Raw genomic sequence first — 15,056 nt, 5'->3', positions numbered from 1 at the left:
TGTAGGCAATTATTCTGGAGCTCAGCTATCTTTACTGTTAGTGGTTTCCCCTAACACGTAACCTACATCTCCCTTGTGGTAATCATCTATCACTACTTATACTGTTGCCAGTGGATGCAGAGGCTTTTCCTTTCTGAAACATCTGTTTACATATTTATAGGCTGCTATAATGTCTACCCCCAGGCTTCCCTTCTGTATAAACCTGCTTCACATGAGTGTTTTAGCCCTAACTCCTGCTGCTCTCCCTGGACCTTCTTCAATTGTTGCACTAAAGGCTGAGAGCTCAGGACAGGTTCTAGTGCGGTGGACAACTGTAAGTCCTGATGTCCTCCAGTGCACAAGCAAACCTAGGATTCTCTTTTCTCTTTTTTTTTTTTTTTTTTTAATCCCAAGACCTGGAGGTACCTGGACTTCATCTAAAATCTTTGTATCTTCTGCAGAATTACCAGAGAGCCAGTCATTCTCTACCTTGTAGTTCTGCAGTTCCTTATATTTACATCGAACGGCATGTGGGGTTTACCATTCTGGCAGCATTTGCTATTATGTCAGAGCAATTCTTCAAGATGCTTTGGAACTTCCATCCTGTCCTCAAGAGTAAATCCAGCCTTTAATATTCCATACAAGATAAGATGAACCAGATCTACTGCAAAATTGCACAACTAAATTGTGGCAAAAGTTGTAAGTCGCTCATCTGAAAGTAGCTCCCATAAATCTATGTACTCTAATGAAGGCAAAAGGCCACATAATGACGCCCAGGCACTGATACAGGGATGGCAGAAGCACATCAAAAGGTCTGTGTTTTCAATTATGGATAAAATATAGCTACAGATACATTGGGTTTAGATACTAGTATAACATTTCTTTTATTCTGACTCCTGACAGCCAGGTCAGATCTTACTCCTGAACTCCATTCCGAAGAGAAAGATTTAGAAAGTACATAACATTGCCCTGGTTAGGTACACAAAAGTAAAATTCACATTAAATATGGAAGCAGATTTCTCTCCCAGTACTTAACTGTAAGCTAGGACCTTAAAAGAAAGACTTTTATATATTTTATATATAAAACAAAGACTCCAAAAATATAGGCAAATTCAGTAAAGTTGAAAAGTTCAGGAAAAAAAAAAGTGAGACCATTTGCAGTTAGCACAGAATTCACTGAGACTGTTTCATTATCAGAGGAGTGGCAGAGGTGTCCTTACTAGAGCTCTCCTCTACCAAGAGGACTTATGAAATATGACAGGATTCAGAAACCAGCTTAACAAGAGCACATAGGAGGCAGCAATCAAACTGTTTCAGAGCAGAAACAGGGTGCACATTTTTAAAGAGCAAGAGTGACTAAACACTGAGGGAGCTAGTGAGACAGTCCCTGTTTTTTCAGTGTCCCCTAATGAAGAAAAAGTGACTTTTTAGGGACCTTCAGTTGCCTGCAAAGTGCCAGGCTCCATACAAGGGAAGGAGCCTGTGCCTGCCTGTGATGCAGCCGAGGTCAGACTGGGTGATCTGATGTTTTCTTCTAGCCTTAAGCTCTGTGAATGGATTTAGGAAGACAGCTCTGACCAAACACGGATTCATTTGGCTCAGTTCCACTGAGAAACAAAAGTTTTCAAGCTGACATGGAAGGAATTGGCAGAATGAATAAAACAAAGACATCAAAGAAACCATGTTATTAGTCAGAGTGAAGCATGAGGGCAGAAATGAATGTAGCGGAAGCAGGTAATAAATAATTGCATACTCACTCACTTGTTATGTATATTTATACGTACCATCATTAAGCAGAGAGAAATTAAGATGAAAAGTAAGCTAAAGGGGAAGAGGAATGCAACAGCAAAGAAATGAAAGATAGTCTGAATTGGAAGTAAAGCAAAGGAGGAAAAGCTGGAAGAATTAGACTCATTTGATAAACACGATATAAAGAAACACCCTGAACAAAAAGAGGATATATATCCCATTCCTATCAAACTTATCCCACTTTATCCCACTAAATTTAAGTAATAATGTTTACTGTTAATGATTCCTTACCTCTTGGGTGCCTGTCTCTGGGTCCGTCATTGCAATCACAGAGAAATCCCCGTATCTGTCTCCATTGGCATCTATGGACACCTGCCCTGCAATGCCTAAAGAATGGCATGTAAGGAATTAGAAAATTAATTACTTAAAATATTGAGCCTTTCCAAGGAAAACAAGAAAACAGTGGACAGGTTTTACAGACCGATATGACAGGAAATCTCATCAGTCTCCCAGCATTTTTGTTGACATTCCAAAAGAAATTGTAATTTCAGCTCGGTGTCTGCATTCCTGAATTCTTAACATTTCTCCTTTTTAAATATCAAATGTGTGAGACTAGGGAATATGTGAGAAAAATCTTGTCCAGAAAGCCAGTGGGCCAGAGTAAAGCACAAAATGCTTCCAATGCAAATCATTGACAGAGAGCTCAGCCCCAAATGAGCTAACGATGCCTCAGCAAAGAGCCCAGGTCAGGTGCTGCAGAGATTGCAGGGCACGGGCAGAAGCCCCAGAGCCTGACAGAGCTTGGGGCTCCCATGCAGCTATTCCAGCACTGTATCCTGTCCTATGGGATCTTGGAGGGGGGCAGAGGGGAAAAARGAGGAACTAGGCACACAAAAGGTACATTAAAACCTGCATTCTTTTACATATGATGAAGTGCATAATGTGTTGCTGTTCRTTTTATATTTTTGACCCCAGTTCACTTCCTTCCTTTACAAGTTTGAGTAGCATCCRAGCCAGCTGCCTGTCTCGTTTCAACTGCTTTAGCAAATTCAGACTGTTAAAGACCAGTCTGACAGATCCTAGCGTCACCTTAGCAGCCCCTCACATGATGGAAGTCACATGAAAATTTTTTAATAATGAGGAATAAATTAAACATATGCTATGTACTGCACATGTCTTAGACCCATCTCTATCTACAGAGCTACTATAACTATGGCTACTAACAATATTTGAGGAAGCTTGGGGAAAACTTATCATCACAGCATAATTCAAGAGGGCAGGGGCAGCAGGAGGTCTCCAGTTYGACCTCCTGCTCAAGCAGGGTCATCCAGGAGGGCAGAATGGGCTGCCCAGGGATCTGTGTGTTCCCGGAAAGCTCAAAGCTGGGGCACTCTGCAACCTCTTCTTCCATGCTCAGCTGCCCTCAGGCCGAGAGGCTGCCGAAATGTCATCTTCTGCTGTCAAATGGCACCTAAAGCAGCAATTTACACCCCTGCAAAGCCAGCGCAGGTCAAACAAGCATCACTTTATATCCACTTTACACAGATTATGTGATTATACCGGGCACAAAGTAGCAGAGAGTCAGGCTGCCAGTGACTGTAAATCAGAAAAAAAGAAGTCGGCTTSTCAGACAGAGTGCAAATTCCCCTCAACATTGCTGGGCAACCGCAAAGCCTCAACGGATGAATACACCTACGTTCATCTCTTCTCTATTCCCACTTTAACACAGCACTATGGGGAATGCTGAAACCTCCTGTGACTTTCACTATATGCACTGTTAATCCAAAGATTTACTGCCAAACATCTTCTTTTAAGTATAACAGTACCATAAGGAAATGACTGCAAATTTGATTATYGCAGGAGGGCAGAGTAGGCATAACCAGCTGGCTACAAAAGCACTGGAAAAGGCCACTATGAAGAGCTGCAGTGTCCTTGCCTACATTGCAGCCAGGCTGTTGCATGTGGCAGTTTGGATGGCAGTTTGGACTGTCTGTGAATGTTGCATGAAATGGCTGTCACATCCAGATGGGTCACCTACTCAGAGCCAGCTGCGCATGGGCAATTACAGATGTATACATCAGTAACTACAAATKAATGGCAATTTTATTTCTGATGATTGAAGCCTGCAAAAGTTTAAATGAGTTTTAAAGGCTCAGTCCTGCAACACACCTGGTAGCTCTATGGATGCTGTGATGCTATATTTATCTTAGAGTCTTACAAACAAGATAAAAGGAAATGATTTTTCCTTAAAGGACTGGATTGTAAGAAGCCAGGTTGAAGGCTTCTCTTTAAACCARGCTTCTCATTGCAAAATTAAACTCACAGAGTACTGCCCCAGGGAGGAGATGGCACATAACTTACAAGGCATTTTGACACTGCAAGCCGTGCCCTCCTGGCTCAATGTGGCAGCTGCATTTCCAGAACAGCTGTGACAAGTCACCCAGCAACAASAAACTGGTTTTCACGAGTGGCGAAAGGGAACATTTTTTTCCTCCTGGCTGGTTTTACAAGCAAGGTGTGAGAACCCATCGTRTAACCTGTGGTCTCCTCTGCATGGAGCACGTGGCACTACACAGGACTTGCTGGCAACGAGAAAATCAGTCAAGAAAACCTGCGCTGTGCTAGGACACCTGTTCATACACAGGATGGTCAAACAGGAACTCTTTAAACTCTTTTAACTCTTTAAACACCAGGTTACCTGTGTTAAAGGGGTAAGTTTAGGGAACACATGGATGTGGCAGGAAATAGCACAGAGCACCATCTGCAGCCGGGGCAGTCTTCCTTAGGGACAGCATCATTTAAAGCAATAAAGATATATATTTTTTTGGCCTGAGGGGTGTTTTGCCCTCTGTTCAGACATAATTTTAGAAAGTAAGAGGTTTTCAGCCACGGTCCTCCTTGACCTCCTCCACTATGTCCAGTGTTTGCTCTCAGACCAGAGAATCTGGCCACTGAGTTTTCCTTCATTTTTTAAATTATTGGCTTCTTATCAAGGCAAAATATTTCTTAGGCATTTCTATTGGAAGTCTGCTCAACTGTGCTCCAAAAGACTGGAATATTATCAGAGATGACAGATAAACCTGCAGTGTCAGAATCCAGTTTCTGTATCAATATCCCTTCCTGGCAAAAGTGCTCACGTGGCTTTGCATCAGCAAGGTGGCAAACACGTGCCAGTTGCACTCGGAATCACAGCCCTCAGGATTCAGCACGAAAAGGCACAGCACTATTCAGCGGCTGCCTCTGAGACAACACGCAGAAGTCCCAAAAGGGGCTGGGAGGAAATCCTTGCAGGGCCCAAAAGAGCCTGTCAAGAAACAAACAGAAAAATTGGCACCTGCTCGCTTCGATCCATTCCCAGCCTTTTAAGATAAAAAAGTCAAATGGAAAGAATGAGGCAGTCTGAGAGCTAATGGATGACTCTCTGCTTTTTACTCTTGAGGAAAGTGAGCAGCTGTAAGCTTTTCAGAAACAAAGGAGTCAGAGAAAATTGCTGGTGTTTCTTTACATCATCAGTGAGGGCCATTAAATTGTTAGTTCTTTGAACTAAACAGCACCTCAGGAGATGGTGGAAAAGTTCCGGCTGGTATATGATCTTAAAGATGTATATGATCTCATGTGGATATTTGCTTCTCATATAAGAGCTGGATAGGCACTGGTCCTTATTCTGCACACAGAAAAGACCTGGTATCTTTTCTGACTCTGAAAGCTGGAATTCCACATTAGCTCTTACCTTCATATGTTCTGTTCCGTGTTTGCTGAACAATTTTTTCCCCATCTTTCTTACTGAAACCATACTTCAGGACTTCCTGCAAAGCTAGAGCATAAAGAAGAATAGCATCATGGAATCCTTCCACAAACATGTTCACCTAAAGAGAAAGAAAGAAAAAAAAAAGCAATGGCAATTGACACATAAAAAACATCTGCCTTCCCTGTGGAACTGCTTAACGGGAGAGAATCTCCGGATTCATCAAAATATCCAATTTGGAAGGTTATTTTCACAAGTAAGACACAAAAGAATGTGTCTCCAAGAAAAAGCAAGAGGAAAAGGGTAACTTTTGACCCACTTTTAAAAACAGTTAACCACTATCTGCTATTCTGAGCATTCAAATGGCACTTTAATGTTGTGTCTGAATAGTTCTGCAGATAGGGCAGAAATCTGTTGATCACAGTTTCCATGCCAAGCTGCACAAATTCTGCTGCTGGTAGCGTGAGGCTCTGTAAGGTGCTGAGCACCCGCATCCCACAGCACTGAGAACATCCTCCTACCTCTGCACCAAGGACTCAGCTCCTGGCAGGATGGGGAAATCTGTCTTGCCATGATTTTGTKCTGGAGAGCACAAGTCTTTCAGACTGGTGGGTTTGCTTGTTTAATGATTACGACTTGCATCTCTGGCCCTTGCCCAGCTGAGCATCTCTCCACTYGTGAATGAGCAATGGAATAAGTGGTTACCCTGCACAGTGATGTGGTCTCTGGGATGGCCAGGGAAACAGTTTCCTATCYTTTATAGTTTGGTGTCTTTTTTTTTCATTAAATGGCATGAACTAAACAAAATCTTGCTAATATAATACTAATACACTAACATAATACACTAATATAAGGAGACTGCTGCAAATCAGTGTTGTCCTYCGGGAGCAAACACAGACGACCTGCAGCTTTGGTCCTGCATCACTCCGAATATCAGCAACAGTGAAAAGGGGAAGGCAGCAAAAACAYTGGGACTTGTTTGCCCAGTGCACCCCAGCGATGAAGGAAAGAACATTAGGAGCTGAGTTCAGGTCTGGGCCCATCACCAGGAAGCAGACACACGAGTGCCTTGAAGAGCACAGATATTCATCTCCTCTAAGCAGTAGCTGCCATCCCGCTTGATGCACGTGTGGGTTTGATGCACAGTAATTCAGAATTAGTTATCTTTCCAGCCGAAAGAAGCATGTTCCCATTCACTCACGGTTTAGCTACGTTGGAAAAGTGCCTGATGTGCTGGAGCTAGCAAAGGTGTAAGCAAAGGCTCTTGTAAATTATGGGGCGTCTTATTGCCATTTCCAGTGAACAACACTCTTCTATAAATACTCTCCTGATTAGAAACAATATTTAACTTACCTTCAATTTCAGTGTGTCTAAACAGCTAAAAAATGTTGGTAAATAAAGCACTGCTCAAACTCCCACAGTTTCAGCTGGACATTAAAAGAGCTAAAAGATGTAGCCAGTTAAGTAAATAACTGCTCCATAGATAAAGAGCATTACATAGTTGATTGGCCAAGCTGAACTAACCGAGCTCCCAGTTATGTAATTACATACAAGACATTCTTTCACTCTTAGACTGGTTGCCAACAGAAAGGAGAATTAAACCTGCTTGCTGATAATATGAATGTTTGCATTTCACTGGCATTTAAAATTGGACGCTTAGATAGCTGAGACCTAAGTTTCGTTAAGAAAATGCACCACAAATTCAGAGAAACAGAAGCCAGGGTAGGTGCAGTTCAGTACGACAGGCAAAAACCAGCAGGAGCTGACATTATTCTGACCTAAAGAGAAGCACAAAAGAGAAGGTGAAATTCAACCTTTTGGTGGAACAGTAARAGCTGTTGGAGAGGGTGCATGCTAGAACAGGCTTTGCCAGTGGGGGATTTCATTTTTCAAGCCAAAAAAACCAAACAAATAGGCAAAAAAAGCAATTCACAAAGCTGGACCRTTGCTTTCCATGCCAGCCTTGAGCCCCAGCGGGCTGTGGATGCTCCAACAGGGGCTTTCACGACGTGACACTCATTCTCGCAGGAGGAGAAGGATGGAGCCGCTCTCGTTGCCTGCTGACTGATTTACAGCGTGTGCTTGGCAGGAGTTTCAAGGAGAGCTGTTGGTCGCCTCCTCTGTCCAGGGCAAAGACCTCTCGGTGCAACACAGCAACCATCAAAATCTGTTTTGTCAGCTAACCTGCTCAACCTGAAATCGACCCAAGCAGCCGGCCTGAAAATGTTGCAGGGGATTTGCCAGGTTGCCTTGGAAAACTCACCTGGCAGCTCGGGAGGCCGCTGCTGCTGCCTCCTGCCTTGTGCTTGGCCAGAGTCCCAGCACTGCCCAGGCAAATGACCYGAAACCATCGTGCCACCTCGCTGCTCCTCCAGCACCGGGCCAGGCAAGGTGGAACCACCGGCAGCTGGGACCATTTCAAGTCTTTTCCTAAAAGAGCAGGATTTGCTCATCACAGTGGAAAGCACTCTCATCCAAGCAAATGCTGGGAACGCTAGCTGCTGTTCAGATTTCTCCAGCAGTTTTTGAAGGGGGATACAGGACACCATGAAGGGCATGGAGTTTTCCTGTCTATCACCTTGCTGGGTCATTCAGAAGTTGCAAGGTCCTACTTAGGAGATGGGTTGCATGACATGGCATCAACAGAGCTCGGGATGCTCTCAGCTGGGAAGGAGACAACCTCTGAGACAGGAGGAATATTAAATATTAAAAAGCTGTTTAACAACTTCAGATAATTTTTTTGATAGTTTTCAGCTTTCGTATACTTGAGAACTTTCCAATATTTTTTGTCTGCAATAAGGTATCTAAACATAGAATCTGTGAGTGTGTATATGTGTGCATGTGTATGAAATAGAAAATAGCCAGCATTTTCAAAAGAAACTTGAGATTTTGAGTGTGCTGCAGGAAATAACTTAAAGAGATGACTGAATTGCAGATAGTGGCATCAATCTATCAGGACACTGAAGCTTTTCAAGATGCATCCTAAAACTGAAGTACCCAAACGATCGGTATCTTTAGGAAATCTCAACAACCTATCAAAAAATGAMCAAACTGATTGACGCCAAAGTTTTCTCCACATTTTTTTGTATTTTTTTTTGGCCTGTGCTTATTTGGGCTTTAGACTATCTGTTAGCAAAAGCAGATCACACCTGTAAAAATAATATATTTTTCCCTTGCTTCAGGAATTATACTACTGTGGGAATGAGAGGCTTAAATGGCTACAAAAAGTGGATGTTCCATATGYGGGGACCAGGATAACTGTGAAGATGTCTTTACAGAAAGCTCAAAGGTCTGCAACCTAGCTCATAATGCATAACTCAACCTCAGGTAGTCCTCAGAAAGAAACTACACACCCTAGGATTTTAAAGATCTCTAATCTTGTAGGTAATTAACAATTATTTTTGTGGAGCTCTAAGAAAAGCAGATATTTTCAATGATAGTATTTCCCTTTTTTCTTTTAATGCTGATTTTTAAATTACAAGCGAGAAGTTAATTCCAAATGCTGTGACTACGAYCAGCAAGTCGGGTCTGTTAAAATGGTGCTGCTCCACAGCACAGCCACCCCACCACGTGTCAGGAGCAAGGCGAGGGGCAGCAGGGAAGCTGCCACTTTGCTGAAGCTCCCTGGAGCTGCAATCCAAGTCTGTGTTCCACACAGGTTCCACAACACGCTGCCATCCCACTCACAAGCTCACTCATAAGCCAACTGCATAGCTGGAAAACTGAAGGAGATCAACATACATTTGTTCTTTTTATTTTCCTACCTTTCCACTCTAATTAACCACCATCCATTAGAGAACAACCCTGTCTGTGGGAATCACATGAATGCATTTTACGCAGTTCAAAGTTATAGTTCCCCAAGCAGCTATAGTGTGACCACACTATTCGTATATACCAAGGTGTTAACAGCATACACAGCAATGCAGAACGCTACCGACCTGGAAGACAGCCAAGCTGCAGCTACACAGGACCCATAATTTCCCATATCCTGCTCACTGACTGTTAAGGGATGTTTCTCTCTTCCATCTGGGGCTGCCCAGCTCTGGATCACAGCAATCTGTAACAGTTTGGTGCTAGCACAGGGAGGATCTTTACTTTTTTTTTCTGCAGAGGCTTTCAGGTTCTGTCACTATATTTCCAGCCCAAATCCTGAGGACTCGGTGCGACTGCAAGGGGACAACGTCAATTTTTTGCAAATGTCTTACCAAGTTACATATCTGACGTGGATAAAACAGCCTGAGGTAATGCCCAGGTGAGCTAATCCTCAGTCCTAGGTAATGCCCAGGTGAGCTAATCCTCAGTCCTTTAAAAGCAGTCAAGTTTGGAAGTTTGATGCTATAATCACATAAAACCTCCGAACTAGGAATGTTGCACATGAACTCTTATGAATTTCAGCAATACTGTATCACGCTGTGTAAGGTGATGGCAGTAACTAGAGGACGTGCAGGGCCAGGAGAACCAAGAGAGCTCCTTTTCCAGCACTGCTTTTCCATGGATTTGGACACAAAGATACTTGCTGGGGCTTAGTCCTTTTCCTTGAGGAAAGGTAGCCCGGGCACACCAAGCCATCGCTAGCCTGGTTGCACCTACACAAAAGGATCCTTAACCCAGCAGGATGGAAATGCTGCCCACAACAAGTGCCGTAACAAACCCCTCATCTGCTTTAAAGTCAGATGTGGGCCAGGAGCTGGCCCTTTGTTCCACAAAAAGTTATGCTGAAATAAAAAGAAATTAACAACGAATGTCTGGAATTTATTTGTAAAAGGCTGCCAATTTCAAAGAGGCCTGGGATTTTTTCAGTGAAGGTTATTTTCCTGTTAGGGAAAGAAAACCAAATGCAAAGCCTGCACACACACACCCTGCCTTGTATCTGCTACCTACTCTATTCTTCACGTTCTCGTCTTTGTTTTGCTTAATACCCATTTCTTGAAAAACTGGTAGATTTGCTCAGAATCATCCAGCTGGGGCAGCCACAAGTTGCTCTTTTGTCTCAGCTGTGAACTGCAGTCCAGACCTGTTCAGTGCTAGGGGAGGTGCAACGTAAGATACCAGCTAAAAGAGCACGGGGGCAACTGCCACCCCGGCCTGCAGAAGAACCGCTCCAGCGCARCCCTCGTGAGGGGCCCCACTGCTGATTCATTTAGTGCCTGCAACCTTCTCGTGGGATTATCCAGAAAACAGCCTTAAAACTCTAGAGCCTGCTGTCCAGGAGCCACGCAAAAAGCCTTCTAGGTATAGCCAAAAGCTGCTCCTTCCAATAAAGGCAGGAATGGGAATCTCAACYTCAGCAGGGTTAGAGCCTAATCCACAGTCAGTTCACATCAAGGGGATCTTATTGCTGCTGATTTGCCTGAACTTTGGACCAAACTCATGGCTTGACATCACTAGGCCTTGAATTCCCCTCRGTGCTCTGACCGTGTGCAGGAGACGCGGGGAGCGAGCAGGAAACTCCCCTTCCAGGCACTGGGAACTTCACTGGATCCCCATCTCCCTCCTGCAAAYCTGCCTGGGCTTAACCCCAAACTCGATCAAATCCACTCACTGATTTCTCTGTGCTTTGGTCTCTGTATTATTCTCTAATAATATATTCTATAGAATATATATTAAACCAATATCGATATCTATACATATATAGAACATATATATAACACTAGTCTCAAAGGACTGCAATCAATGTTAAGTATTTGTGTTTTACACAGGTTTTTCTAAGGGGGCAATGGTAGTGCAGTGATAACCCATGCTGCCACTGGAACCAACGCCTGCACTTTAAAGTCAGCATTACGCAATGGTTAGAACATTTTAATTGCAGATTAGTATCTTGCAACCAAAATCAGTACTTTCATTAAACATTAAGTTTAAAATGTCAGCAAGCAAGTTTGTTTGTTTTGCAACAGGAACGTATTTCAGTTTTGTAGGATGACAGAGTCACTCATCTGAAAAAATCAGTTCCACTTGCTAAAATAAGCTAACTGGTGTAAATAAATGCAGAGTTGGGACAAACAGGAAGGACATTCATGCATGATTGTTTGGGAGTCCGGAGTTCTAACTTTATCACCACACAACAAAAAACATAGATATACTTTACTTTCCCCCACTGAAAACTCCCAAGATGACACCAATTCTCATGTAAAACTTGGGATTATTGTTGTGGAAACTTCACAAACTTTGGGAAAATTTGTGCAAATTCACAAACTGAATGTGAGTCTGCTGTGTTAGCTTCCAAATAAATACTACAAGTGCAGACTGGTGAAATCTTCAGTCTGTAGGATAAAAAACCCCACAGGGCTATCACGAGTGTGTATGAAAGGGCAGGAGCAGGTTGGCTTTGCAATAYGTGAGCAAAACCCACCCAGCAGAGCAATTGTTTTGAGCACAGACCTATGGGCTGGATAACACAGATGACTTAGGCACTGCCAAGCCTGGTGCTTAGCTCTAAAGCACCCTTGGAGCCGGCATTAGTCATCTAAGCTTCTTATTGAATAGTGGGGGAAATTTAGGCATATAAAAGCAGGATTCAAAAGCACCAACTCATTGCCTAACCCTTGCCAGCAGAGACGGTGGAGAATGAGAGACTGATTTACCCTGTTACTCATACACTTGAGTAACGAGCTACACTGCTGGATGGAGACACTTATTTTTTACTTCTTTCTTTTTATTATTATTATTTTTATTTGGTACATAGCCCCTCCAGAGAGCCAATCTTTTCAAATCCCCTATCAGGAAGCAGCACCACCTGCCCCCTTTCATCTTAAAGCCCCAGGGCTGTGACTGCCATGCCAGCGGGAGGGAAATTCGGGATGAAACCCTTTTTGGGGAGGGAGAATGTGAACTCCACTCTTGCCTTGTGGGYGCCAGCTCCCAGGCTGCAGGCCCCCCCGGGGTGTGCGGGAGGATTTGGGGACACCTGTGGGTACCTCGCTGCTAGAAGTCAATCATTTGCCACCAGAGCCTACCTGGGGCTGACGTTGCTATGACAAATGATCCTTTTATTAAATACCAGAGTAAATGGGCGTTCTACCTTGTAAACTTTAATGGCAAGGAGCTAACGCAGGCCCTCGGGCTGCTGTTAATCACGCTTCCATTGCAAATATTTTACAAACGGAGGATTTGGGTTTTGTTATTTTCTTTCAGACACTGGATACCTGAGGGAAGGTGTTTAGCTGGCTGCTTAACCAGCTCTCCGCAGGCAAACCTGTGAGGAATTCCCACATCGCGTGCAAAGGAAAGGTGCAGCAGCTGCCTCCAGCAGGCACCTGGAACACGTCCTTCCTACCTCCAGCAGCAACATGTTTATGCCTCAAAATGTGAGGATTTAAAAGCCTTCCAAAAGGCTTACAACTCCCTCAGTCTGCTTTAGCCCTCCTTTTACACCTCTTGGAATTCTTGTTTCCCTATTAATTGCTCAGTCCTTGAGCTCCCACTAGATTTTACTTCCCAAGGTACCCTGTGGTCTGGAGTCTGGTGGGCCAACAGGACACATTGTGAAAACGCTTGTCCCACCAAATGCAAATATCCTGTCTCCTGAATGTCTCCTTGTTCCTGCATTCTGAGCAAAGGGCCCTCATCCCGTTGTCCCACATGCCTTTCTCCTGCCCCCTCTCCTTCACTTCCTCTGGGACACAGACAATTCTTCTCTTTCCAATCTGCCTTGATATATCAGTTCTCCTTGGAAGGGACTAAACCTTCTGATCTTGTCTCAGACTTCTCTCCCTGATGAGGAAAACCTACTGAACCGAGAAGGAAAGCTGGGAGTTTCCTCAAGTGGATTCCTATGGCTCCTTCTGTACATAAGGACACCACTGCTTTCCTGCGCACGGTCCATCCTCAAATATTAACCCCTCCACATTAGAGGACTTGCTAAATATCCACCAGGAAGAAGAAAAAAAAAAATCAAAGCCAGCAGGGCTGTATGCTGGTCTTATTTCACAACCCAGGTTGACCAGGTCCAAGTTCTGCTGCCGTCTCTGCAAAGTACATACACCTGGGTAACTTCACTCGCCCACAGGGCCCTTTGTGTCCTCGTATTTGATGTGCAGCTCTGGAGAGTGGGTTTTGTAAGGGATRTATTTAGGTTGTTTAACCTCCTGGCACTCAGCACTAAGGAATGAATGTGCCCATGTGGCCGGACATCACAGACTTGACTTCCACCTGTATTACTCTTTCAGGAACCCTACGTGACACCTGCATGTCACAAAGTCAGACTTTCTCCTGCTGTCATTTAGGATAACCTAAAATTATAGCTTAAATGAGTACAGGGAATCTTTCCTGGAAAAATCTCCAGGTGGAAACTAGCCAGAACCKGTGCGGACAACATGTCTCTTCCTGTGAGTTCTCAAAGGGATGTAAATGCCTTTCTAGCCTTCAGATACCACCTGCCCCTTCATCCATGTCCTTAAAGAAGTAAAATGAGAATCCAATCTTCCRATGCCTGTCACCCTCCTGATCAAACTGATTAAATTCTTCAGCTCCAGCAAATCGAAAATGCTGAAAATTTAACCCAGTATGTTTTACTGGAGAGCTTTAGGCCACCAGGAGGGCCAACCCTCTGCAGGGACTGAAATGCTGAGGCTGGAGCAGCCAAGGAAGACCGGGGCAGCCCCGGGAAAGGCTTCCAGCTGCCGGCCCAGGCTCTGCCGCTTGCTACCAGCCTCCTGACACCGGCYGGGCTCACCCACCTTCATGGCTTGCTTCGTTTGGAATGTTTTCCAGTTAAAAAAGAAAACTTCCAATGGATTGCTATTTCCACAAGAGAACAGGGTTTGCAGAGAAAGATATTAGCTGCTGGAAAATCAATCTGCAAATGTCTTCCATCTTTTAAATGTATTTTCTGCAGAAAGAGCATTTAAAATTCACARCAAAATTCCTGTGAATTTAAACAGGAACAAGACCTCAGCTGGACACATTGGCTTTATGCTCATTAGCTTAGCAATGCAAATAGCCTTGAGAGATGTTAAAAACAAAARCAGATTATGCATTTTACTGGAAGACATAGTTTTCACACTTTTAAGTGGAAAAKAAGATATATTTCTAGTGAGAACTTCAAAGGGAGAGAACCTTGCCCATAAACGTTCGCATGTCAGTTTTGTAAAGTGGAATGTGAATATCTGTGAAACCAAAGTAAAAACACAGAACTATGGAAAATATACAACACGAAGACCGATTCTAAACTTTTACATTCCCACGGAGTTCAGATGTTACTATTTTAAGATATACGTACAGGTTTATATTATCTTGTTCATGGTTTAAGACAAATTCAAGAACATGCTTAGACATGGTACAAAATCTAAACAGAAATACATAGGAAGACAGAAGAGTAATTTCTTTCTTTACCCATCTTTTATGACATCTGCTAACTGCAAACAACATGCTATCACTCTGTATTTTYGCCTTACATCCAACATGGAAGACACTGGTCTTTCATATCACTGAGAAAGCACAAACTTAGCAAACAAACAAATAAATAAATGTTTGCTATATTCACCAAATTCAGCAATCCAGAGTTCAACTTTGCTCTAAGGGAAATTAAATAAACTCTCATTAATTCCAGAGGGTGAAGAACTGGGTTCAAAAATCCTAAATATAT

At 43.4% G+C, this 15,056-nt stretch overlaps 1 protein-coding gene across 1 annotated transcript in view; it reads right to left on the bottom strand.

Annotated features, from left to right (window-relative positions):
- NPR3 (natriuretic peptide receptor 3) overlaps positions 1 to 15,056 on the bottom strand; it is a 33,995-nt gene that overhangs the window by 4,094 nt on the left and 14,845 nt on the right. Inside the window, exons 4-5 of the mRNA XM_026038765.1 lie at positions 5,459 to 5,594; positions 2,020 to 2,114 (exon numbers count right to left, since the gene is read on the bottom strand). Of these exons, the coding sequence (XP_025894550.1) occupies positions 2,020 to 2,114; positions 5,459 to 5,594 (231 nt within the window). The remainder of the gene's footprint in view (positions 1 to 2,019; positions 2,115 to 5,458; positions 5,595 to 15,056) is intronic.

The sequence above is a fragment of the Nothoprocta perdicaria genome, unplaced genomic scaffold (assembly GCF_003342845.1).
Source record: "Nothoprocta perdicaria isolate Ctin4 unplaced genomic scaffold, notPer1 scaffold_1, whole genome shotgun sequence".
Lineage (NCBI taxonomy): Eukaryota > Metazoa > Chordata > Aves > Tinamiformes > Tinamidae > Nothoprocta > Nothoprocta perdicaria.
Note: the sequence above shows the minus strand (reverse complement) of the source record. Positions and strands in the feature narration are given on the sequence as shown.